The sequence below is a fragment of the Chlamydotis macqueenii genome, chromosome W, assembly GCF_036417535.1.
Source record: "Chlamydotis macqueenii isolate bChlMac1 chromosome W, bChlMac1.mat, whole genome shotgun sequence".
NCBI lineage: Eukaryota > Metazoa > Chordata > Aves > Otidiformes > Otididae > Chlamydotis > Chlamydotis macqueenii.
The window spans coordinates 39,823,300-39,851,124 of NC_141592.1; the positions used below are offsets into that span (position 1 = coordinate 39,823,300).

The 27,825-nt window shown below is 43.4% G+C and overlaps 1 protein-coding gene across 4 annotated transcripts in view; it reads left to right on the forward strand.

The window, feature by feature from the left end:
* Positions 1-27,825, forward strand: part of LOC147596691 (mitogen-activated protein kinase kinase kinase 1-like) — an 87,999-nt gene that overhangs the window by 14,982 nt on the left and 45,192 nt on the right. The window contains exon 2 of one of the 4 annotated variants that reach the window (XM_086769718.1): positions 15,334-15,351. The exons of 2 other annotated variants lie outside the window; for them this stretch is intronic. In XM_086769718.1, coding sequence (XP_086625844.1) covers positions 15,334-15,351 — 18 coding nt within the window. Of the gene's footprint in view, positions 1-15,333; positions 15,352-21,477; positions 21,496-27,825 lie in introns of all 4 variants that reach the window. One more of the 4 variants, XM_086769719.1, reaches the window with a different exon arrangement.

Consider the following 27,825-nt stretch of genomic DNA (forward strand, 5'->3'; position numbering starts at 1 on the left):
GGTCTTCGGCAAGCTGATTGCCAAAAATGGTAGGACTATTCTTAAATCCTTGTGGCAACACCGTCCAAGTGAGTTGGGTCTTCCGACCACTTTTAGGGTTTTCCCATTCGAATGCAAACAATTTTTGACTGGCTTCGTGGAGAGGGAGGCAAAAGAAAACATCCTTCAAATCTAAAACAGTAAACCAAATTAGTTCAGGTGTCAACACAGTCAGCAGGGTATATGGGTTTGCCACTACTGGGTAGAGGTCTTCAGTTATCTTATTCACCACCCGTAAGTCTTGGACCACCCTATATGACCCATCGGGTTTCCGAACAGGTAATATAGGGGTATTGAACTCAGACTCACACTCCTTTAATAGTCCTAACTGTAGAAATTTTTCTATCACCGGCCGGATTCCTTCCCTGTCTTCCTTCTTTAGGGGATATTGTTTAATTCTTACCGGTCTTTGGCCTTCCTTAATTTTAACTTCGACAGGTGGAGCATTTTTCGCTCTTCCAGGTACGTCGGTAGCCCATACCCCCGGGTACACATGGTTTAGAATTTCCTCATTAATTTTTCCTTCTGAGGAGAGACTAGTTAGGGTTAGACTCAATATCTGAACATATTGTTGATCTTTTACCTCCAGAGTAATTTCTCCTTTTTCAAATATAATCTTTGCTCCCAATTGTTCCAACAAATCTCTTCCCAAAAGTGCTTTCGGGGAGTTGGGCATATATAAGAATTTGTGGATGCCCCATTGTTTTCCCAATTTGTACTCCAGAGGCTTACAAAAATATGCCTTTTCACTTTGGCCAGTCGCCCCTTTTACCATGACATAATCATTTCCCAGAGGCATCAAAGCCTGATTCAAAACAGAGTATGTTGCCCCTGTATCTACTAAGAATTCTACTTCTTGTTTTTCCCCTAGCTTTATTTTTACTAAGGGGTCGGCTAGTCAATTTTCTCAATCTACGGGAGCGAGTGTCTTCCCTTGATTGTTGCGCCATCTAGCGTTCCTTTGGCGCTCAGGGCACTTGTTCTTCCAATGTCCGGTCTTTTTACATATTGCACATTGGTTCTTGCCCAAAGGCGTCAGCCCACGCATTGGTTTAACTTTAAATTTCCGGTTTTCATTTTCTCCTACCACCACTAATATTTTCTTCTGGTCTCACCGGTAACTTTCCTCTCGATTGCTAAATATTCTCCATGCTTCTTCTAATAACTCTTCTAAATTTCTACTTTCAGGAGGTCTTATTTTTTGCAATTTGCGCCTAATATCCCCTTGTGATTGTCCCAAAAAGAGGGATATTAATTGCTGTGCGCCCACTTCCGAATTTGGATCTAGAGATGTGTGTCGGCACATCACATCTCTTATTCTGTCTAAGAACTCAGAGGGCGTTTCAGAAGGACCCTGTCTGACCGCATATAACATTGCCCAATTTATTGTTTTGGGAATTGCTTTTTCCATCCCCCTGGATATCCACTCCTGGTATGCCTGTAACTTTTCCATATCGGCAGAGCGGTTCGGATCCCATTCCGGGTCCAACAAGGGAAACCATTCTTTATAATTACCTCCTTTTATATCATAGTGTTCTTTAGCAAGTTCCCCTGCTGTTTTTATAATTAGTTGCTTTTCAGTTTCAGTCAGGCAATCCAATAATAATTGTATGTCACTCCAATCGGGATTGCATTGTTTCACTCTAAATCTAAAAGTTTGTGCCGTATTTATTGGATCATTACGGTATTCTTGGGCAAGCTCTTTCCATTCTTTCAGATCGGTGCCTGTGAATGGGATTTTTATTTTTATGATTCTTCCGTCTGGATTTATGGCTTCTTGGAGGGGTGCCTGTAAGACAGTCTTCTGTCTAGTGCGTGAAGACACTGGGCTATTTGGAGCCGTAGTGGGGGCTCTTGTGTTTCCATGTGCGGAGGCAGGCATTTGACCTTCTTTAGAAATAGTTTTGTCTGGGGGTGGACTGGGAGCCCCGGCCAAGCCCTGTCTCCCTATCCCATAAGGTGGGTTAAATAGATCATCTAACTCAGGCTCTTGTTCCCCATTTAATTTAGTGCATCTTTGTCCAATACTACATGCTGAACAACATCTTCTCAACTTTCCTTTATGTTCTCTCCTTTCTTCTTTTTCTAGGGTTAATACCATAGGATCCTGAGGGGGTACTAGCCCGCAGTCTCTCTGCCATTTGGGTTTATCCCGAAGGACAAAAACATGTCTGCATATGATGCTTCATCCCATTTTCCTTCTCTTCTTAAGAACAACATTAGATTATGACACTCTCCTGCAATTAATGTTCCTCCCTCCTGAGGCCATTTCGCTCTATCCTCTAGTTTATATAGGGGCCACCACTGATTACAGTACTTAACCAATTTCTTTTTATTTTTGGTACCTCCTTGTCCTACAATATCCTTCCAATGTTTTAATATACATCCCAAAGGTGATTTTTCATACAGCTTACTCCCCCCACCTCCCATTTTACAATTTTCAATTGCTTCACTTCTCTCCGGCCACCTTAGTTGCCCAAGATCGGAAACACGGATAGAGCTCCTCACTCTCTTGCACTCACACGCAGTCAGAATAATCAAACTATACAGGGAAAAGTAAACGTTTCAAAATTTCTGCAGAATGTGCAACAAATAACAAGGACGATTATTAATCCTGCTATTAATCCCCCAATTATAAACAATACCATCAGATTGATCATGAATGATTTAAGAGATATATAAGCTCTTTCTGTGCCAACACACAAAGGTGCTCACAATATCCACACTCTCATAGACATCCATACACTCATAGTAGTCAGACAATCATGCAAGAAATTTCAGAAAGAGGAAAGTCCCCTTGCTTTCTAGCCCACCTCAGAAGAATCTGGGCGGCTGGACAGACCTCAAGCCACACACAGTCACAGCTTTACTCAGATTCCCGGGATTCACTCACGCTTTCACAACACAGGCATTTACACCATAAAAGGTCCCACATACACAAAATCCTTCACACAAACGCCATGGTTCAACAAGTCCAAATCAGTAGCCAATACCCAATATCCTATTACAATAACCAGAAATCAATACCTAAAGAGATTTAACATAGCATCGCTCCAGTTGTCAACCTTCTAGCAGCTGCAAGTATCTTTCAAAATTACAAGAGGCCCGCTTACCCTTCTCCTGCTTCTCATATACCGGTCATCAGCAGGTCCATCCTGGCTCCCAGAAATGGGATGCAGCAGTTACCTCAGGTTTGCTCGATCTACTCCCAAGATTGCTAGCAGCCACCCTTTGGTCAGCAAAGCCCCCTTCCTAAGGTACCTTTCCCCCTAGGGACTATGCTGTGCGCTGGATGTCTCCGTGCGTCTCATCAGCAGCCCTGTTTGAAAACACCGTTTGGTCCGTGGATTCAGGAGGTTGTTGTCCGCTCCCACGGTGAGCGGCTGGCAGCGGAGGCTTCCTCCGAGGAAAGTGCTCGGGGCGCGCCTAGGAGTGTCCGCTCCGCAGCTGCTCCTGTAGCCAAGCAGAGAGTCTCCTGCCTGGCTCGCCAAACTGACGTGCAGAAAACAGACTCCACAATCTGTAAGATTGTAAAGTAGGTATGTTTATTCAGCGCCGGGCAGCACGGGGGGTAGTCCCGCCAAAATCGTGCGCGCCTGACGTGGCAACTCACTTTGAATTTATACATCCAGGTGTTATATATACATGAAGTTAGGTAATTCACCTATACATATGCATGATCTATCCCCGCTTCGTATTAAAATTAGTCCCAAGGGGTCATTTTCATAAACTCCCCCCATCTGCGCTTGCGCAGTGCCTCGTGGTGGTGGTCGTCGGGGGTCATGGGGATGAAGATGAGCTGCTCCTCTTCGTCACCGCTAGTAACCCTCTGTTTTCGCGCAGACTCGGTTATGCTTTGGTTCTTGTCCAACCCGCAGGGTCGGTTTTAGCTGGTTCTTAAAGGAGGCCCCTTAGTTCTTATCAGGAACTGTCCGTGTGAGGAGGTGCAGGCCTTCTCGCTTCAAAGCACAAAGCAAGGCCCCTCAGTTCTTATCAGGAACTGTCTTGTGAGGAATGCAAGACTTCCCCCCCCCGATAGTTTTTACAATAGCTAGTTAGTAAAGCATAAAGCATCACATGTATTAGTATGCACAGCAATAATCAATAAATGCCATATCTATTAAAGTTTCTTTAACCCCTTCTCTCAGTAGATCCTGGGAATCAAGACTACAAGGGAGAGCACAGCCAGAACTTTTAGGCTTGCTTTCAGCCCACAGGGTAGACTGCTGAAGAGCTAGCAAGAGGAGCTAGTAGGAAACTTGCCAGCTTCTATTGTGTAGACAAAGTTCCATAGGAGCTTCATCAAATTGGGTCTCTGACTCTCTCTGAATTCACAAATAATAATTAAAAAAATATATTTTTTTGAGGCAGCAGCTTAGCTGTATGCATAAGTAGTTCCATTGTCTTTAACAATACTCAATATGTATAAATATTTGAGACCTAAATAACCATAAATAGCTGGGACCTAAACAAAAAGACAGGTTTTAATCTTGTGAGTGAGCCTCTAGTAAAAACCTTATGTGATGGTGGAGCCTATAGGCTTTATTGATATTCTCTTGAGGAAGTGTTCACTTCTTGTGTATCTATCCAATTTGTGGTATTGGTGCCTTAGGCTGAGGTGAAGCAAGGTTTATTACTGAGCAGGTGAAACTTGTCTGATCAGGATTTCATTCAAAACCTGAATCCAAATTCAGAGGAAAATCAGGACCTGAATTACTACTATGCCCACCTCAGAGTTATATGTGACTGTTGCAGGGTTCTGACTGAAGCTTCTCTGTTCATCAACCTTATCAAGCTACTGGCAGCAGGGTGATGCTAGCATGAAGCCTGTTGTGCTCTCAATGACTAGGTAAGCGCTGTGCATCGTGTGGCCCTCAGCTACATAAAAACCTGGTATGGGGCTCATAAATTTACTGAGGCAGACCATCTGATGCTTCAGGCAGGAGATGCTTATAGAGCTTGAGGAAAAGAAGGATGCAAGATCTGGTAGCGTAGCATGTGTTACAAACTGCAAGACCTACTGAGTATAACAGTCTCCACGTATAAATAAGTGTTTAAACTTAAGCGTATTTAGCACTCAAGTTGCTTCTGACTAGACCATGCTGATAGTATTTTGGTACATGCTGACTTGTGAAATACCTAAAAAGAATGAGGTTTTTAATGATTAAAACCCTAACTCAAAAAATATAATGGTGACAACTGTCAAAAGTAAGAATATGGTTTTTTTTCCTTTGTTTAATAACTATAAATAGCTATACTTAAGGAGCCATAAGAATTAAATACTGTTTGCTTGTTCTGGCTTATTGTGAAATAATTCAGCTCTGTTCCAATTAATGCCTGTAAGGGAAAGACTACTGAACACATCAACCTGTTCTGGTTTTGTTAGTGAGGGGGGGCCTAAGGTGGTAGCTTCTGTAGGAAACTGCTAGAAGTCGCTCCCCTTTGTTCAGTGGACTTGGCCGGGCCTAGGGCGGACCTGCTGCTGGCCAAGGCCGAGCCAATTGGTAGCAGAATGTCCCGTGATAACGCCTCTGCGATAACGTATTTAAGTAGGGGAAAACAGGAAAAAGAGGAGGAGAAGATGTGAAGCAGCTGAGCGGGGGGCAGAGAGGGGGAGGCGTGAGCCTCATGGGCCTTGCAGGCCTCACCCTCTGGCCTCCCGCCGGGCAGCCGACTGGGCCCAGCCCGGCCTGGCTGCAAGAAGTGGAGAGGAGATGAGAAGTGAATAAGATGTAAAAAAGATCCTGAGAGACATCTACCAGCCTGTTGTGAGGAACGGCTGCAGACGCCAAGGTCAGTGAAGAAGGAGGGGGAGGAGTAATACAGCTCCTGGCCAAGATTCCTCTGCAACTCGTGGTGAAGACCATGGTGGAGCAGGTTGTCCCCCTGCAGCCCATGGAGGCCCACGGAGGAGCAGAGATCCACCTGCAGCCCGTGGAGGACCCCACGCCGGAGCAGGTGGAGGCCTGAAGGAGGCTGTGGCCCATGGAGGGCCCGCTGGGACAGCTGTTCTAGAGGGACTGCACCCCGTGGAAGAGATGACCCACGCCGGAGCAGTTTCACGAAGGACTGTGGCCCGTGGGAGGGACCCCACGCTGGAGCAGAGGAGGAATGCGAGGAGTTCTTCCCCCGACGATGATACAGCGGCGTAAAACAACGTATGATGAACTGACCGCGACCCCCATTCCCTTTTCCCCCCCTGTGCCGCTCGGGAGGGGAGGTAGTAGAGATAATGTTAAGCCCGGGAAGAGGGAGGGGTGGGGGGAGGTTATCTTGTTCCCTGTCTCATTCTCCTGCTAATTTTAGAAATAAATGAATAGTTTTCCCCAAGTCGAGTCTGTTTTGCCCGTGACGGTAACTTTAAGGATTTCTCCCCGTCCTTATCTCAAACCTTGAGCCGTTTTTCTTATATCATCTCCCCCTATTCTCTCAGAGGGTGGGGGGAGTGAGAGAGAGACTGCGTAGTCTGGTCCTGATCAGGGCTGAACTATGACAGTTACCATTTGTACAAAATGTACACAAAGTTTCTCTGATCTTGGAGCTAAAAGGTCTATACATCTCCCTGATCTGTACAACTGGTAAGTAGGTAAACTGACTTGGAACAAAGCCAAAAATACTGACTGATGCAATTGCTGCACTTTCAGATCTGTTGAAACATGGTCACCTGTGAAAAAGCTGTACTAGTTATACTGGTTGGTACCAGCTGTACTGTACTGTCTCCCCTCTGTGGGGAGAACACAGTTATGTTATGGCAGCTGGTACCTGAAGGAGGACAGGCTTTTTCTTTTTGCTGGTTTTTTTTTGTTTGTTTTGTTTGTTTTTGTTTGTTTTTGCTTGTGGTTTTTTTTTTTTTTTTTTTTTTTTTACATTAAGTATTTTCAGTGAAAATTGAGGGAGAAGACACAGTTGCCTCTGAATTTCAAAACACTCTTGTATGCAGCGAATGTGATGACAGACAAATTTATGATTTGATGGAGGCACAGAGCAGGCCTATGGACTTTGCCCTTAGGAAACTTTTAAAACTCTTTGCTTGAAACCACAAAAAAAATTAGAGGATAAGCATAAATGCAATTGATGCTTTCATTGTAGTTATGCCAAAAACCTTGACCAATCTAGTTTAATATACGATTTGAATGGCAGGAATAATGAGCCTCAATTTTGTTCTTCTTTTAAGTTTCAGTTCACTACATTACTGTAGCTTTGCTACATTACAATCTAGTTGAGTATAATGTTCAAATATCAGCAGCTACAAAGCATTTTTCATCTTTGTTTTCTTTCAGTATTGCTGCACTGAAGTTAAATAAAGGTTTTAGTTGATATTTGTTAGAGGAAACTTAGTAGATAACCACTTCAGTGGTCTTCTCCTGTATTGTTGAAAAGTATATGCAAAAAGCGATATGTGTGGAATTTTTGTTTCTTATCTTAGAATGTGTTTTTATAAAAAAAAAAAACCCACCTTGCTTAAGGCTAATACTGTTTTTTATATAGATTCTGTTTTTAAATCCTCAAATAGATTGTGGAAGTGTGGGTAACACACAACCTAGTGAATTCTCACTTATGACTAGTTTTGCATAAAACACCTATGAAACTTTTGAAGGAAAGCTTACAAGACAGATCTGACAACTTGATCTATCCAAATAAGAACGCATATTCTTGAAGATAATTAGCTCTTTATTTTCTTTGTTGGTTTTGTTTATTTGGGGGAGGGGGGGGGGGGCTGTTATGACAGTTTCTGCAAGAAGCTGCTAGAAGTTTCCCTTTTGTCCAGTGGACTCAACTGGGTCTAGGGCGGACCCGCTGCTGGCTAGGGCCAATCCAATTGGTAGCAGAATGTTCAGTGATAATTTATTTAAGAAGAGGAAAAATAAAAAAAGTGAAGTGGGGGCAGAGAGGGGGAGGTGTGAGCCTTGTGGGCCTTGCTGCCTTCACCCTCTGGCCTCCTACCAGGTGGTCGACTGGGCCTGACTGTAAGAAACAGAGAGGATATGTGAAGAGAACCTGAGAGGCGTCTGCCAGCCTGTTGTGAAGAATTTCTCGTGAGAGGAATGGCTGCAGACGCCAAGGTCAGTGAAGAAGGAGGGGGAGGAGTAATGCAGCTCCTGGCCAAGATTCCTCTGTAGCCTGTGGTGATGATCATGGTGGAGTAGGTTGTCCCCCTGCAGCCTGTGGAGGACTCCATGATGGAGCAGGGGAGGAATGTGAGGAGCTCTTCCCCTGAGGAGGAAGGAGCAGCGTAAAGCGATGTGTGATGAACTGACTGTAACCCCCATTCCCTCTTCCCCACTGTGCTGCTCGGGGTGGTGGGAAGGAGGTAGAGGTAATGTGAAGCCTGGGAAGAGGGAGGGGTGGGTGGGGGTTTATCTTGTTCTCTGTCTCATTATCCTGCTTTGGTTTGAGAAATAAATGAATAGTTTTCCCCAGGTCGAGTCTGTTTTGCCTGTAACGGTAACTTTAAGGATCTTTCCCTGTCCTTATCTCAGACCTTGAGCCTTTTTCTAATATTATCTCTCCCTATTCCCTTGAAGGGTGGGGGGAGTGAGAGAGAGAGACTGTGTAGTCTGGTCCCAATTGGGGCTAAACTACAACATGTTGATATTGGATTTATGTGTTTCCTGAAAAGGAATGCATCTTCTGTTCTTTTTTTTTTTTTCTTGCTATGCACTCTGGTTAGATTTGTTTATGCAGAATCATAGAATCAGAAGATGAAGGTTGGATTTTAAATACAGCTGAAATATAGAATTGGTTACTTAAACACTTTTTTTTCCAAATTTACACTTCACATTTAACAGCTTTGGGAAGCTCAATGCGTTGGAAAACCAAATTGTTTCTATGAGTACTTAAAAAAGCTTCCCAATTCATATGAAAAGCAAAGGCAGGGAGGGGAATAATCCAGAACAGCAGCCACTGGTAGTCTTTCACCTTATCCAGAAATGTAATGCCCTCTTTCTCTGAAGCTGGCAGCAGAAAGAAACTTACTGAAGACTATGTTTATTAGCCAGTTTGCTTGAAGTGATATGGTTTATTGACTCTTAGGATTGATTGCATAAAATAATGTTATTTACGTTATTACTTTGAAGTTGGAAGTGCTTAAGAATCCTCCAAGAATAGTACCAAAATTTTACTTTGCTCAAAATACATGCATTACCTGAAATGCTTTTACTTAAGTATTCTTGAAGAGGAATGAACTGGCTTTTACTCACCCATTTTAAAACTGGTAAGGTTTTTTAAGGCCATTACTTAATGGATCAGAACTTCTTATTGTATTAAGAAATGAGATTATTTTGAACAGCAACACAAAATTCGGTCAACATAAGTTTAACCTTCCTTTAGACCACTTGAAGTAAAATGAACTGGAAAAGCTCCCAAAACCAAAGACAGACTTGAAAACACAGATTCACTTGGTGCCTTTCTTACTTCAGGACATTAATGTCCTTGTCTTGCCACCCAAGCTGTGGAAGGCACAAGCAGGGACTTGGGAAAATGAAGAACCACCCACTGTAGCAGAAGAGCAGGTTCGGGTCCTGAGGGAACTGGTGGATGAAGTTGCCAAGCCGCTGGCCATAGTATTTGAGAAATCGTGGTGGTCTGGTGAGGTCCCTGATGACTGGAAGAGAGGGAACGTAACCCCCATTTTTAAAAAGGGGAACAAGGAGGACCCGGGCAACTACAGGCCAGTCAGCCTCACCTCTGTGCCTGGCAAGGTCATGGAGCAGATTCTCCTAGGAACCATGCTAAGGCACATGGAGAGCAAGGAGGTGGTTGGTGACAGCCAACATGGCTTCACCAAGGGCAGATGGTGCCTGACCAATTTGGTGGCCTTCTATGACGGGGTGACAGCATCGGTGGACAAGGGACGAGCAACTGACATCATCTACCTGGACTTGTGCAAGGCATTTGACGCTGTCCCACACGACATCCTTCTCTCTAAACTAGAGAGACATGGGTTTGATGGACAGACCACTCAGTGGATAAGGAGTTGGCTGGATGGCGGCACTCAGAGAGTGGTGGTTAACAGCTCAATGTCCATGTGGAGACCAGTGACAAGTGGCATTCCTCAGGGATCCATGTTGGGCCTGGCCCCGTTCAACATAAAATCATAGAATGGTTAGGGTTGGAAGGGACCTTCAAAGGACATCTAATCCAACCCCCCCTGTGGTGAGCAGGGACATGCCTGCCTAGATCAGGTTGCTCAGAGCCTCATCCAGCCTGGCCTTGAATGTTTCCAGGGATGGGGATTCCACCGCCTCTCTGGGCAACCTGTTCCGGTGTTCTAAAACACTCATAGTAAAAAATTTTTTCCTAATATCCAATCTGAATCTAACCCTCTCTATTTTAAAATCATTACCCCTTGTCCTATTGCAACAGGCCCTAGTGAACAGCCTCTCCCCATCTTTCTTGTAGGCCCCCTTGAGGTACTGGAAGACCGCTATCAGCTCTCCCCGGAGCCTCCTCTTCTCCAGGCTGAACAGCCCCAACTCTCTCAGCCTGTCCTCATAGGAGAGGTGCTCCAGCCCTCTGATCATCTTCGTGGCCCTCCTCTGGACCCTCTCCAACTGGTCCATGTCCTTATGTTGGGGGCTCCAGAACTGGACACAGTACTCCAGGTGGGGTCTCACCAGGGCAGAGTAGAGGGGGAGAATCCCCTCCCTTGACCTGCTGGCCACGCTCCTCTTGATGCAGCCCAGGATGCGGTTGGCCTTCTGGGCCACAAGGGCGCATTGCCTGCTCATGTTGAGCTTCTCATCCACCAGCACTCCCAAGTCCTTCTCCTCAGGGCTGCTCTCAATCCATTCTCTGCCCAGCCTGTATTTGTGCCTGGGATTGCCATGACCCAGGTGCAGGACCTTGCACTTGGCTTGGTTGAACTTCATGAGGTTGGCACGGGCCCACCTCTCCAGCCTGTCAAGGTCCCTCTGGATGGCATACTTTCCCCTCCACCGCATCGATGGCACCACACAGCTTGGTGTCATTGGCGAACTTCCTGAGGGTGCACTCTATCCCACTGTCCATGTCGCTGACAAAGATGTTGAACAGGGCTGGGCCCAATACTGACCCCTGAGGGCTGCCACTCGTGGCCGGTCTCCACCTGGACATTGAGCTGTTAACCACCACTCTCTGAGTGCTGTCATCTAGCCAATTCCTTATCTGCCAAGTGATCCATCCATCAAAGCCATGCCTCTCCAGTTTAGAGAGAAGGATGTTGTGCGGGACAGTGTCAAAAGCTTTGCACAAGTCTAGGTAGATGATGTCAGTTGCTCATCCCTTGTCCACTGATGCTGTCACCCCATCATAGAAGGCCACCAAATTGGTCAGGCACGATCTGCCCTTGGTGAAGCCATGTTGGCTGTCACCAACCACCTCCTTGCTCTCCATGTGCCTTAGCATGGTTTCCAGGAGAATCTGCTCCATGACCTTGCCAGGCACAGAGGTGAGGCTGACAGGCCTGTAGTTGCCTGGGTCCTCCTTGTTCCCCTTTTTAAAAATTGGGGTTATGTTCCCTCTCTTCCAGTCATCGGGGACCTCACCAGGCTGCCACGACTTCTCAAATACAATGGCCAGCGTTTTGGCAACTTCATACGCCAGTTCCCTCAGGACCCATGGATGCATCTCATTGGGTCCCATGGACTTGTGTACCTTTAAGTTCCTCAGATGTTCCCGAACCTCCTCTTCTGGTACAGTGGGCATTTCTTCATCCTCCCAGTTCCTGCTTGTGCCTTCCACAACTTGGGTGGAGAGACAAGAGCCATTATCAGTGATGGCTGAGGCAAAAGAATCATTGAGCACCTCAGCCTTCTCCATGTCCTGGGTAACCAGGTCCCCTGTTTCCTTCCAGAGGGGGCCTAATTTCTCCCTGGACCTTGTTTTGTCCCTGATGTACCTGTAGAAGCTTTTCTTGTTGCTTTTTATATCCCTGGCCAGATTCAATTGTGTTAGGGCTTTAGCCTGCATCACCTGATCCCTGGCCACTCACTCAGTCTCTCTGTATGCCTGAAGTGTGTATGTATCTCTATTCCAGTGCTCCTGGTAATTATCTTACAGGTATACTTGGTATGTATTTTACTGAAGATTCCTTTTGTGCTTATGTTATAACCAGTGCTGCTGTTGAATACTATTCGCTTGATAAGCCAATAAATTCTGCTTTTTTTTTCTTTTTTTTTTTTTTTTTAGTGCGCTTACTTATGTGTAGGTTCAGCAATATAAGACTACTTCCTCTTTTAAGGTAGAGTGGTCATTTCTTTTGTGTGCTTGTGGGTTAGGATAAATGAAAAAACTTTCTTACAAGTTACTTTAATGTGATACCTATCCATGGTAATAAGAAAAACTACCTGAGTGTTGCTGTTTAATATTTTTAAAATATTTGAGGCTTTTGTCAGTTTTAACTGTTTGACTTTTTTCCAATTTTATAGTTGTTTTTTTTTTAATTCCCTTGTATGTCTGCAAATTGATCTTCCATGGTTGCTTATGCTTATTCATATTTGTAAATTTCATGTTTTTAACAACTTTTTTCTCTTTCTTCAGTTCTTTTTGATTAATAAAAATATGACATTTGTAAACTCAGCTACTCTGATTTTGTTTTAAAATAGTACATGAATGTTTGAATTACTGTTCTCACTTCATCCCAGCCAAAACCCATACAGTTACTTTGAGGAGGAGATCTCATAATAGAGTTATGAACTAGGATTGCTCTATTGTTCAGTTGTGCTGCTAATTAAAAAGCACAATGAAAGATTAACTCTCCAGTTCTGGAAAACTCCCCTCCGTTTCTGTTCAGAGTGTCTTTTAGCAGCAGTAAGAAATCAATCACAGTTCTGCCAAACATAGATGCAGTTGGAATGATTTAGAGTTCATGCTTATTTTAAAATAATTTTACTAATTATTTTCAATATATTTTTGTGACCTTGAAGTCCCACATGAGTTTCAAAACAGATTGGTTCTAACTACCCTATAAGTGCATATACCAGAATGTTTGGATAATGCAATAGTGGCTGAATATCAGTGTAGATTTGGAGTTGTTTCCCAGTGTGGTTTATTTTGTCCTGTTGATAATATTTTTAGATCTTTCTGTACTTCCTTAGATGCAGAATTGCTTTTAGTATTTTAAGTAGTGTGGTGCTGTAATCAGTATAGTGATGATATTTTACAAGTTTTCAAACCCCCCCCCAAAACACCCCCCCCAAACCACCCCCCCCACCCCCCAAAAAAAAAACAACCCCCACAATTGCTTACTCAGACTCAATGGAAGGAAAAACTTTCTTGTAGCTGACGAGTATAAAAATCCTAAAAAGTGTTATATTTAAATCAAAAATTGTTATCAATTTCAAAAAGAAATGCAAGAAATGAGAAGTAGCTAAAGCTTTTTCTGGTAGACTGTTGAAAGGCAGAAGTGAAGGCATCATCCCCTGCTCCCCCATAGCATTTACTTGATTTGAATTCAAAATGTTATCTGACTCTTTGTAGCACATCTAGGTTTGCTTTTTGAATTTTATTTTTCACATATTACTTTCCTTGTAATTATTAATGAAGCCATAGGCCTAGAGAACTCAGGAGTGTGATCAAAGTGGGATTCGGGAGCTAGCATGTAGAGCTTATACATACTGAGGAGTGGTTTTTAGTAAGCTTGATGGCCCACAAAACCCGTGAAAGGTTGGCAGTAGTCCCCTGGAAGTCAGTGTCTTAACCAAAAATCTGAAGGTGATGTCAAATACTGCTACTCTCTCATGAATCTGGAGTTAGTAGGACCACATACATTTAATTAGATAAAAATAAATAAACTTTATTTGCTTCATTTACTAAGATTGTTTCACAGCTAGGGAAAAAAATAATATCCAGATGACCCAATATCTATTATTTCTTCCATCCTCCCTCAAATATTGTATCAATGTTTAATACTGCTTCTAGTTGCTTTTGCACAGTATGCCTTGATGGAATTAGTTTTTCTTTTCCAAAAAGTGTATTTTGCATAAGTGTAGTATTTGTCTATGTAGTTTCTTACTCCTGCATTTTTTTTAGATATTATGTAATGTTGTTTTTATCTTTTATGATAAGGGTGCCCATGGTTTGTGAAATTTTCTCCCAGGTGCTTGCTTACAGGAGAATATATTGTGTCTAGGAGCCTGGGAGGGAATGACTATATTGGAACTTGAATGTAAAGCCTTTCTGATCAAATTCTGTTTACATGGAATGTTATGTCCTTCCTCAAATCACTAGTGAGAAACTGGAGCTCTTATGAAGTGATGCTTTTCTAGTGTTATGCTTTCACACTACTATGTGACTGTCTGCAGTTTTTCTGTCAACTTTTAAGCAAATACTGAAGATACCTCCTTTTCTTTATCCAGGCCAATAGGAAAGGAATGCGAGCTCATTGCATTTTTACTGACAGTATGTGATTTTTTTTTTTAATTAGTATCAAGATTAAATTTAAAAAGTAGTATATGTTACTACAAATTAAAAGTTTAAGTACATTGTTAAAGTGGGATATGAATACAGCACAGTCTTCAAATAAAATCTCAGTCAGGAATATGCTCAGGATGATAAGAAAAAAATGATGTATTTCTCTTGAGGAGTGGTCTGTATATTTGCTGTCCTGTAATCAACTTCCTTGCTTTATCACAGACCTATTTGGTGGTTATGGATTTTTTTTTTTAATTGCTCTCTAACTACATTGTTGGGGTTGTTTTTTTGGTGTGGTTTTTTTTTTTTTTTTTTTTTTTTGTTGCCTCACTAAATACTCCCCTTCTCATCAGACAGATAAGATTGCTGCACTTAATTTCTCTTTATATTCTGAATTTTTAAGAAGCTGAAATAAGAGTTATTGAAATGTTGTAGTTCAGCCCCGATCAGGACCAGACTACGCAGTCTCTCTCTCACTCCCCCCACCCTCGGAGAGAACAGGGGGAGAAAATATAAGGAAAAACAGCTCGAGGTTTGAGATAAGGAAAACTATTCATTTACTACTACAAACAGCAGGATAATGAGAGAGAGAACAAGATAACCTCCCCCCACCCCTCCCTCTTCCCGGGCTTAACATTATCTCTACTACCTTCCCCTCCCAAGTGGCACAGGGGAGAAAAGGGAATGGGGGTTGCAGTCAGTTCATCACATGTTGTTTCACGCTGCTGCTTCATTGTCGGGGGAAGAACTCCTCACATTCCTCCCCTGCTCTGTTGTGGGGTCCTACCCCTATGCCACAGTCCTTCGTGAAACTGCTCCGGCATGGATCATCTCTTCCACGGGGTGCAGTCCCTCCAGAACAGCTTCCCCAGAGGGCCCTCCATGGGCCACAGCCTCCTTCAGGCCTCCACCTCCCCCGGTGTGGGGTCCTTCACGGGCTGCAGGTGGATCTCTGCTCCTCCATGGGCTGCAGGGGGACAACCTGCTCCACCATGGTCATCACCACAGGCTGCAGGGGAATCTTGGCCAGGAGCCATATTACTCCTCCCCCTCACTTCTGAACTGACCTTGGTGTCTGCAGCCGTTCCTCACAACAGGCTGGTAGATGTCTCTCAGGATCCTTTTTACATCTTATTCACTTCTCATCTCCTCTCCACTTCTTGCAGCCGGGCCGGACCGAGTCGGGCCCAGTCGGCTGCCTGGCGAGAGGCCAGAGGGTGAGGCCTGCGTGGCCCGTGAGGCCTGCGCCTCCCCCTCTCTGCCTCTGCCCCTGCTCAGCTTCTTCACATCTTCTCTTTTTTTTTTTTTGTTTTGTTTTGTTTTTGTTTTGTTGTTTTTCCCTTCTTAAATACGTTATTGCAGAGGCGTTATCACAGAACATTCTGCTACCAATTGGCTCGGCCTTGGCCAGCAGTGGGTCCGCCCTAGGCCTGGCCGAGTCCACTGAACAAAGGGGAGCGACTACTAGCAGTTTCCTACAGAAGCTACCACCTTAGGGGCCCCCCCTCACTAAACAAAACCACGGCATGGAACCATAACCATTTTTAGCCATATGCTTGTGGAAGTCTTGAATGTCTCTTCCTGACGCTTTTTTTTTTTTTTTTTTTTGGTCGTGGTAGCTTGTTGCTATCTTAAAAAAATAAACATCTGTAATAGTAGCTGCCATTGTTAGAATGGTTGTAGTTGTTGTATGCCTGACCTGTGGCTATACTAGTTGACAGACAACACCACAAGATCCCTCCTTGTTGCACAAGATCTGCTCTCCCCGTACAGCACAGAGCACTCTGTATAGTATGTGAGAGTTTTATATGTGTGAGAGTTATTGAAGATCCTAAGTCTGGGTCTTCATGGCAAGAGCACAATTCACATGTGACTTTCTGTTGATAGATCCATAGCGGACAAATTTTCTACCATAAGTGGGTGAATGGGTCTAATATGTTGCTATAGAGTGGTGTTTCTTCACCTAGTAATTACTCAAAATAGGCTTGCAAGGAATTTTTTACTTTATTTCTGCACCCCAGGAAAGCTTTTTATGTCAGAGCCAGAAATATATGTAGAAATGTTTAGTCCCCTTTAGCTTTTGGAGCCAAGTTCAGCATATGCGTGAATCTTAGCAGGACAAGGAGGCATTTTGAATGGGTCTCTGAGTGTCAATGAGCAAAACAGACATCTCTTTAGCAAGATTTAATGCTTATTTAATACAGTTTATTGAATTGCTAAAGAATAAGAAATCAAATTAATAATATTAATTGTAGTGTAACTCAGACTGATAAATATATGGACAAGCTTACATGAAAAGAGAATTAAAAACAAATTAGAACATAAGCTTACAGGTAAATACCAAATAACAAAACCAGATACAGACAAGATACATAAATAAGAAAATAAATTGGGATGATAGCATACCAAGGTCCTGTTTCATTACTTCTAAATGCTACTTCAGTAAAACTAGTAGATGACAATAATAACTTGTTATAATTGACAGCAGTGTACACTAAGAAAAAAACATAATCCTGGTGAGAAATATGGTTTTACCATGGAAACATGGTATTAAAATAATTCTTCAGAAAGAACAAGAGCAAACCTGATTCAGAAAAATGTTTTCTTTAAAAAAAAAAAAAAAAAAATTACTCAGCAGCTAATGACTTTTTTCATAGAATCATCATATAATCACAGAATGGTTTGGATTGGAAGGGGTCTAGTTCCAACCCCCCCTGCCCTGGGCAGGGACACCTTCCACTAGACCAGGTTGCTCAAAGCCCCATTGTTGTAGTTCAGCCCCAATTGGGACAAGACTATGTTACCGAAATCCGGAATAAAACTCCTTAACAGCAATGAGAAGTTAAGAAGCAGGCACTTCTTTATTGCAGCGCTGGGCACACGGGGGATCACTCCACCTAGCGTGCGCGCCCATTTGATCAACAGCACGGGTTAAATACACGTTAATTATACATATTCATTAAATTCCAAGAATAATATGCATAAACATAAATTTTCTGAGAAACCATTACATCATTTCCCCACCCACTCGCGCATGCCCAGTCTTTTGAGTCGAGGGTCTTTTGGTGGTCTTGGTGGTCGTCAAAACGCCCCCTCCTCAAATTCGCTGGTCAAACCCCTCCTTGAAATCTCCATATATGGTCTTGAGAACAGGTCGCGATGCTCCTTGGTTTTCCTGGCTCCAAAGTGATGGCTCAGGGCCTATTTCTGCAGGTGGGGTTTGGGGGTGTTTGGGACTTACCATTGTATTAAAGATATGCTAGGCTAGCTTCTAACAAATGCGTATTATAATATCTCTAGGGTCCCACTCCCTTTAGGAACAAACGAATTTTATGAAGATTTAACCTATGTGACTACAGTTCTACAGTTAGCAAGAATCACCTCATATTGATATTTAATTTTCAACGTTTATGTCATGTAACATTTCTCCCCTTTGAGACTTATTTAATTTTTTTTCAATAAGTCTCATTTACTTATAACTAATCTCCATAATCAGTAAAACAAAAAGTATTATTAACATTACTAATAAAATTCCTTTGATAGATTTCATTATTTTGATATGATTTTGTCTAATTTATTAAAAATGAGAGACTGTTAACTTTAAATGACATGTTTCTTTAGAAATCCATTGTTTCTGTTTTGGAGGCTGTGCTTCTTGACTCTCAAATAATGAATCCAAGAATCAATATCTTCAAATTTAGGGGCTGTATATATTGCTAGAAGCACCTGATATGGTTCTTTCCATTTTTATTGAAGAGTTTCTGATTCCCAAATTTTCAGGTACACATAATCTCCTGGTTAAAAATTACGAACTGGGGAATCTAAAGAAAGAGGCTCTGTGCAGTTCCATATCCATATCAGAGTTCTTCCAAGGGATATCAAATACAATTCCATTTCATTATCCCCAGTAACAGTCACATTTTGAACAAGGGTTAGAGTCTGATAAGATTTTCCATACATTAACATATGGACTAATTTTAGTCCTAGATCTGGATTGAATCTTGATTCTCGGAAGTGCTTAAGGAAGAGCTTGAGGCCATTTTAAAGATATTTTCTGACAAATTTTACTTGTCTATTAGATTGTGGCCTTCAAGGAGTGTGTAAATTCAATTTGATTCCCAGAATTTTGCTCAATATTTGAATAATTTCAGACACAAAATGAGGACCTCTATTTGATGATATTCTTTTGGGGATTCCAAACCATGATATTATTTCTTTTAACATATTTTTAGCCACTTCTCTTGCCTATTGGTGCGACAGGAAAAAATCTTTTGGCCATATCTACTAATACCAATAGATATCTATATCCATTTTGTTGTGGCAATTCTGAAAAATCAATCTGCCAATAATTTTCAGGCAAGTTTCCCATATATATGGTTCCTGGGGGTGGTTATTTAATATTTCTCAGGTTATTCTTTAAACAAGTTTCACACTTTTTGTTACTGATTTTATTAGCTTTATCATCCTAACACTAATCACCTGTCTTCTTAAATCACTGATCATTGCCTCTATTTCCCAATGAATTTTTCTATGCTTTTAGCTTTGATTGTGGTGAGACCACAACTTGATTTTTAGGACTAATGATCATTTTTCATTTTTATTTTAATTGATTTAGCTAATTCCAAATCAACCTTACTGTAATTTGGGGTTTGTTGTTCAAATTTCATTTCTTTAACTGGTATTATTGTCATGATGCCTTTTTCTGCTCTCTTCTTTGCCTTTTTATTGACTAATTTATTTCCAATATTCACTGGGAAATTCCCAAATTGGTGGGCTTTGCAGTGCATTATTGCAACTTCTTTGGGTTTCTGCACCACTTGGAGCAATTGCAGAATTTCCTCTTGGCGTTTAATGGATGTTCCTTGTGCTGTCAGCATTCCTCTTTCTTTCCATGTGGCTCCATGGGCATGTACTACTCCAAAAGCATACTTTAAATCAGTCCATATATTCACTTTTTATGTTCTGTCCATTTTAGGGCTTTTATGAGGGCTAATTATCAATTCAGCCTTTTGTGCTGAGGTGTTCACTGAGAGCGGCTTTGCATCAATAACAGAGTTTGTTGTTGTTATTGCATATCCAGCCAATCTTCTTCCATTTCTCATGAAGCTGCTTCCATCAGTACATATCTCGAATTCTGGGTCAGGTATATGTTCACTCTTCTGTTACTTCTGCTGGAATAAACTTGTTTGATGGTCTGTAGACAGTCATGACTTAGAACTTCTTCTTCTATTGAACTTAAAAAGATGGCAGGATTTATTGTTGTAGTTGTTTTCGATTTGACATCATCTTGTTCCAACAGGACAATGTGATGTTTGAGCATCCTGCTTGGGGATAACCAGTATCCTCCTTTCTGTTCCAGAACAGAAAGTACCATATGCGGTACATAAGCTGTTCTTGGCTGTCCCGTTGTCAGCTTACGAGCTTCTTGAATCAGGAGGACAGTTGCTGCTACAGCCCATAGACAACCTGGTCATCCTTAGTTAACATTGTCCAATTGTTTGGAGAAATAACCAACCGGTCTTCTTCATTCTCCATTTTTCTGAGAAAGGATTCTTCTGAGGGCCAAATGTTGTCTTTCATGAACAAACAGTTCAAAGGGTTTGGTTAAATCGGGCAACCCTAGAGCAGGAGTGAACATCAGAGCTACCTTTACATTCTAGAATGCCTTTCGAGCTTCAGGTTCCCACACAAGGGGTCCCTCCTTCAATTCCTTTAATCCACAGGTGACACCATCCAGCCATTCCCAGAAATGTTCGCAGCTCCTTAGCCCCTTTTGGCTCCAGCATTTGGCAAATTGCCTCTTTTCTCTCATTTCCAAGTTGTCTTTGTCCCTGTGTGATTTCAAATCCCAAATACATGACAGTCTCTTTTCCAATCTGTGCTTTCTTCTTGGAAAATCTGCTATCACTTTGGCCCAAGAAATTTAGCAGGTTAGTAGTCAAGTTGAAATATTCTTCTCTGGTTTCTGTGGCTATTAAAATATCATCTACATATTGCAACACCAGTCTTTCGGGATAAATTATTTTGCATGTTTCTAATTCCTTAGCCAATTGATTTCCAAAGATCATTGGGCTATTTTTAAATCCTTGAGGTAGCACTGCCCAGGTGAGCTGAGCCTTCTGCCCAGTTGTGGGATTTTGCAGTTCAAAGGCAAAATATGCCTGACTATTTTTGTCAAGAAGAATACAGAAAAAGGCATCCTATAAGTTCAATACAATGAACCACTTGTGATTTTCTTTTAAAGCTGTCAACAAGGATACGGGTTTGCCACTAAGGGGTGAATATCTTGAACTATTAAATTTATTGCTGTTAAAATCTTGTACTAACTTATATTCCTCACTTTCTGGCTTTTTCACAGGTAAAATGGGAGTATTGAATTCTGATTCACATTCAACTAATAGTCGATATTTAAAAAAAAAAAATCCTACTCCCTTTAGGAACAAACGAATTTTATGAAGATTTAACCTATGTGACTACAGTTCTACAGTTAGCAAGAATCACCTCATATTGATATTTAATTTTCAACGTTTATGTCATGTAACAACTATGCAGTGTCTCTCTCGCTCCCCCCACCCTCTGAGAGAATAGGGGGAGATGATATAAGGAAAAAAAGGCTCGAGGTTTGAGATAAGGATGGGGAGAAATCCTTAAAGTTACCATTACAGGCAAAACAGACTCGACTTGGGGAAAACTATTCATTTATTACTAAAACTAGCAGGATAATGAGACAGGGAACAAGATAACCTCTCCCCACCCCTCCCTCTTCCCGGGCTTAACATTATCTCTACTACCTTCCCCTCCCGAGTGGCACAGGGGGGGAAAAGGGAATGGGGGTCGCGGTCAGTTCATCACATGTTGTTTCACGCCGCTGCTTCATCATCAGGGGAAAGAACTCCTCACATTCCTCCCCTGCTCCATCGTGGGGTCCCTCCCACGGGCCACAGTCCTTCTTGAAACTGCTCTGGCATGGGTCATCTCTTCCACAGGGTGCAGTCCCTCCAGAACAGCTGGCCCAGCAGGCCCTCCACAGGCCACAGCCTCCTTCAGGCCTCCACCTGCCCCAGTGTGGGGTCCTCCACAGGCTGCAGGTGGATCTCTGCTCCTCCGTGGACTTCTATGGGCTGCAGGGGGACAACCTGCTCCACCATGGTCATCATTACAGGCTGCAGGGGAATCTTGGCCAGGACCCACATTACTCCTCCCCCTCCTTCTTCACTGACCTTGGCATCTGCAGCTGTTCCTCACAACAGGCTGGCAGACACCTCTCAGGATCCTTTTTACATCTTATTCACTTCTCATCTCCTCTCCACTTCTTGCAGCCAGGCCAGGCAGAGTTGGGCCCAGTCGGCTGCCCAGTGGGAGGCCAGAGGGTGAGGCCTGCAAGGCCCATGAGGCTTGTGCCTCCCCCTCTCTGCCCCTGCTTAGCTGCTTCACATCTTATCTCTTTTTTTTTTTTCTTTTTATTTCCCCCCCCACTTTTTCCCCTTCTTAAATACGTTATCGCAGAGGTGTTATCACAGGACATTCTGCTACCAATTGGCTCGGCCTTGGCCAGCAGTGGGTCCGCCCTAGGCTCGGCGTAGTCTACTGAACAAAGGGGAGGAGCGACTTCTAGCAGTCTCCTACAGAAGCTACCACCTTAGGCCCCCCCTCACCCAACAAAACCAGAACACCCATCCGACCTGGCCTTGAGTGTTTCCAGGGCATCAACAGGTTCTCTGGGCAACCTGTTCCAGTGTCTCACCACCCTTACAGTGAAGAATTTCTTCCTTATGTCTAATCTAAACCTACTCTCTTCCAGTTTAAAGCCATTACCCTGTTCTGGTTTTGTTTAGTGAGGGGGGGGCCCTAAGGTGGTAGCTTCTGTAGGAAACTGCTAGAAGTTGTTTCCCTTTGTCCAGTGGACTCGGCTGGGCCTAGGGCGGACCTACTGCTGGCTGAGGCCAAGCCAATTGGTAGCAGAATGTTCCCTGATAATGCCTCTGTGATAATATATTTAAGTAGGGGAAAATAGAAGAAAAAAAAGGGAGAAGTGAAGATGTGAAGCAGCTGAGCAGGGGCAGAGAGGGGGAGGTGTAAGCCTTGTGGGCCTTGCAGGCCTCACCCTCTGGCCTCCCACTGGGCTGCCAACTGGGCCCAGCTCAGCTGCAAGAAGTGGAGAGGAGATGAGAAGTTAAGGAGATGTAAAAAGATCCTGAGAGGCATCTACCAGCCTGTTGTGAAGAATTTTCTTTTGACAGGAATGGCTGCAGGTGCCAAGGTCAGTGAAGAAGGAGGGGGAGGAGTAATGCTGCTCCTGGCCAAGGTTCCCCTGCAGCCTGTGGTGATGACCATGGTGGAGCAGGTTGTCCCCTTGCAGCCCATGGAGGTCTATGGAGGAGCAGAGATCCACCTGCAGCCCGTGGAGGACCCCACACTGGGGCAGGTGGATGCATGAAGGAGGCTGTGGCCTGTGGAGGGCCTACTGGAGCAGCCTTTCTGGAGGGACTGCACCCTGTGGAAGAGATGACCCATGCCAGAGCAGTTTCACAAAGGACTGTGGCCCGTGGGAGGGACCCCATGCTGGAGCAGGGGAGGAATGTGAGGAGTTCTTCCCCTGATGATGAAGCAGTGGTGTAAAGCAACTTCTGATGAATTGACTGCGACCCCCATTCCCTCACCCCCCCTGTGCTGCTCGGGGGGGGGGGGCGGCGGGGGGGGTAAGGTAGTAGAGATAATGTCAAGCCTGGGAAGAGGGAGGGGTGGGGGAAGGTTGTATTCTTCTTTGTCTCACTATCCTACTTTGGTTTTAGAAATAAATGAATAGTTTTCCCCAAGTCGAGTCTGTTTTGCCCATAATGGTAACTTTAAGAATCTTTCCTTGTCATTATCTCAAACCTCGAGCCTTTTTTCTTCTATTATCTCCCCCTGTTTTTTCGGAGGGTGGGGGGAGTGAGAGAGAGACTGTGTAGTCTGGTCCCAACTGGGGCTGAACTACGACAACCCCTTGTCCCATCACTACATGCCTTTGTAGAGGGCAGTATTTTTTCCACAAATCCAACAGTATAAGAGTATTTAGTAAACTGTATTTTTAGCCAAGCTTGAGATAAAATAGGAAGGTTTTTTTTTAACATTTCAGAAACTGTGTTCTATAAAAATACATGCAATAATTAAATTCTGCAAAAAGATAACTGGTTTACTGAGCAAAAGCTTTCAGACTTGATTGGTTTTTCTCACCTGCATGGAGGAAAAGCACAAGAGTTCTTTGTGCAGGCAAGGGTATATAAGTTTAGCTGTCACTTCAGAGGAAGTGTGAGATATGTTCACCTGATTCGTGTTAATATGAAACAATACTAGGGTTGCATGGTGAAGTGTGACCCTCTTTGTATATGGAATCTTTAATTATCCTGTTTGTTCTTATATAGCCACAGGCTTAGGGGAAACAGGAAGATATGTACATAGTTCTAAGCCCATTTTTTTTTTGTAACTGTATAGATAACATATAATTTTTGTTTAAAGTTATAAACGTATTTGGGAGGTTTATTTAAGCTATTAAATATGTGTTTGGCAGGATTCACTCCTGCCTTAGTAGTTTGACATAATTAAGGATTTTACCTGCTTAACAGCGCTGTTTGCATAAGAAGGACACTTGACAATGGAGCGAACAAAAGGCGGGAAAAGCGGGCTGGGGGCTGATGACCACTGGCACGTAAACAACCCCAAATATGGGACCAGCCGCTTCTGTACTTTTAGCCAATTAACACCTGTATAATGGCTAGTGATACGCTCTTGGCCAATCAGTACCTGCCGCGAACGGTGTGAGTAACCAATGGAGTGTAGATTGTGAGCTCCCAAAAGGGAGACAGGCACGATGGGGGGACCGGGAGAGGTTATAAATACGGTAACTGTAAACAAAGGGGTGTGCGTCTTGGTGGAGCGAAGACTCCCGGCACACCCAGTGCTGTTTGCTTGTTTCTGTTCAATAAATTGGAAACTATAATTGGAATCCTGTTTTGGGACTCAACTCATTTATAACAGTAAGATAGTTGCTTCTGCTTTTAGAGAACAAGTACAGATTGTGAAGTCATTACTGTCATATTGCATTGTTCATAAATTCAAGTTCAAGGGCCTCTAAAAGACTTCTTTAATATCAGTTGGGAAGTTAATCATGGTTATATGAACAAATGAAATACTGTGTCATTCTTTTACTGTTGGGATAGTGTTTTCTGTCTTGTATACAAAGTATTCATGCAACTGAGATGGTTCATGCCATGGAATAACTAATATAAAAACCAGAGTAATTCTGTATTTTTAACTTGCACCCATATTATTTTGGAGCTGTACTATTCTTATGCAGACAAAAATTTTTGTCTTTGAACTGATTTTATTTTTTTTTTTGATTGAGGAAAAAATGTACAATTAGTCCCTTTTGGACAATAGGGGGGTTTTCCCCCACTATTTTAAGCTTTTAGGCACATTTTGCATTTGGACTCTACCTGCTGCTGAGACGAGGGGCTAAGGAAACTTTAATAGATATGGCATTTATTGATTATTGCTGTGCATGCTAATATAAATGGCGCTTTATGCTTTGCTAACTAGCTATTGTAAAAACTACCCGAGGGGGGGGGGAAGTCTTGCATTCCCCAACCGAGGGGCCTTGCTTTGTGCTTTGAACTCTTTATCTGAAGTGAGAAGTCCTGCACCTCCCGCACAAGGACAGTCCTGATAAGAACCAAGGGGCCTCCTTCAGGAGCCAGCTAAAACTGGCCAAATGACCTCTTGGAACTAATTGTAATACCTAAATGACTTCTTGGAACTAATTGTAATATCTAAATGACCTCTTGGAACTAATTTTAATACGGAGCGGGGATAGCTCATGCATATGTATAGGCGTGTTTTTTTAACTTCATGCATATGTAACACTTGGTTGTATAAAATTCAAAGTGAATTGCCGTGCCAGGTGCGCACGATTTTGGCGGGACTACCCCCCCGTGCTGCCCGGCGCCGAATAAACATACCTACTTTACAGTCTCACAGATTGTGGAGTCTGCTTTCCGCACGTCAGTTTGGCGAGCCAGCCAGGAGGATCTCTGCTTGGCTGCGGGATCGACTGCGGAGCGGACTCTCCTAGGCACGCCCCGAGCACTTTCCTCGGAGGAGCCTCCGCTGCCAGCCGCTCACCGCAGGAGCAGACAACGACCTCCTGAAGCCGCGGGCCAAACGGTATGTTTAATGGTAGGGGCCTGTAAGTCGTACGCGTGGCCGGGGCAGCTGGTAAATCGCGCAGAGACGTCTGGCGTGCAGCATAGTCCCCTTTGGGTGGGTACCCAGGTTGGTTTGGGGCTCCAGTTGGGGACTCACTGACCGATAGAGTGACCACTAGTGATCCTGGGAGTAGATCAAATTAGCCTGTGTTTTGCTGGTATCGATTTTTGGTTCTTGTAATAAGGCATTTTGTGTTGGCTATTGATTTGGACTTGCTGAACCATAGTGTCTGCGTGAAGGATTCTTGTGTGTGTGTGTGTGTATGATCTATGTTGCATGGTAAAAATTCTGTGTTGTGTGCGGGACCTTCTATGGTGTAAACGCCTGTGTTGTGAAAGCGTGAGTGAGTCTCGGGAATCCCAGCAAAGCTGTGACTGTGTGTGTGGCGTGAGGTCTGTCCAGCCGCCCCTAGCCACCTTCTGTCTTCTGAGGTGGGCTAGAAAGCAAGGGGACTTTCCTCTTTCCCAAGTTTCTTGTATGATTGTGTGACCACTATGAGTGTGTGGACGTTCACGAGAGTGTGAACACCGTGATTCTATGTAAATTGTATTGTTTGTGTGCAAAGATTGAATTGGATCCAAAGTGTGTGTTTGTAACCGCGGTAGTAGTTTATTGTGTTCTGTCATTGTAGATTCCTTTGTTCCCTTGTGGTGGGACCCTGACGGTCCTGAGTAGTGTCCTTTACACCACGGTAACTCTCGTAAACCTATATTTTGTTCTAGAGTGTAAGTGTTGTGGTGAAAAGTTGTGGGTAGAGGTTGGCTGGAATTTCGAGCATCCTAAGTGTAAAATTTAGACTGGGATAAGAAAGAAAGGGCTGTGTTTGTGTACAAAAGAAGGATAAATAATAAATCAATAAATATGGGAGGGGGTCAGAGTGGAGAAATAATAAAGAAAAGTCCTCTGGGTTGCATACTTGCTCACTGGAAAGATATTGCTGGGACTGGAAGTACGGAAAGCAAAAAGACCCTTATCAAATATTGCAATCAATGGTGGCCGTTGTACAAGCTAGAAGGTGAGGCTAAGTGGCCGTCTGATGGGTCAATAGATTATAACACCCTTTTACAACTAATGTTGTTTTTAAGAAGAGAAAGAAAATGGGATGAGGTTTCGTATGCAGATATGTTTTTCACCCTCCGAAACCACCCGGAATGGCAAAGGGACTGTGGAATGGTGCCCCCACAGGACCCTATGGTACTCGCGCTTGAGCGAGAAAACAACAAGGAGCTCAGAGGTAAACTGAGGCGGTGTTGTTCGGCATGTAATATCGGACAAAGATGTACTAAGGCAAGTAAGATTCATCAGGCGCCAGAACAAGATTTAACTGATTTATTTAAGCCTCCCCCTCGACCACAGGAACAGGATGCGGACTCAGACAGAGCTTCGACTCCCCTGGACAGTCCCGTATCTTCCCGTACCAGGAAGAAATCCGCTCCAACAGTTTTGCAAGCACCTCTCCGGGAGGCGGTGGGACCGGATGGTGGGACGATGTTAATTAAAGTACCCTTTTCTACTGCTGACCTAGGGGAGTGGAAAAAGGTTGCAAAAGATTATAGGAGTGACCTGGTAAGTGTAACTAAGCATTTCCAATTTATTATAAAGCAACATAATCCTGATTGGAAGGATATACAATTTTTATTGGACTATCTGACTGAAACAGAGAAGCAGCTAGTTTTAAGAACAGCAGGGAATCTGGCCGAAGACCATTATAAAGTTACAGGAGGGAACGTTAAGGAACACTTCCCCCTCCAAGATCCAAAGTGGGATGTTAATAGATCTGCACATATGGAAAAATTGCAGGAGTACCAGGAATGGATTTTAAAGGGAATGGAGAAGGCAATCCCCAAAACTATAAATTGGTCAGCTTTGTATGCAATCAGACAGAGCCCTTCCGAGTCCCCATCTGAATTCCTGGATCGATTGAGGGACGTGATGCGCCGTAGCACACCGCTGGATCCTGGGTCAGAGGTAGGAATACAACAATTAATCTCCCTATTCTTGGGTCAATCCACAGGAGATATAAGATGCAAACTTCAGAAGTTACGCCCCACAGAAAGCAGGAATTTAGAAGTGCTGCTGGATGAAGCATGGAGAGTGTTTAGTAACAGAGAGGAAGAATATAGGCAAGGGCAAAAGAAGCTGATAGCTGTC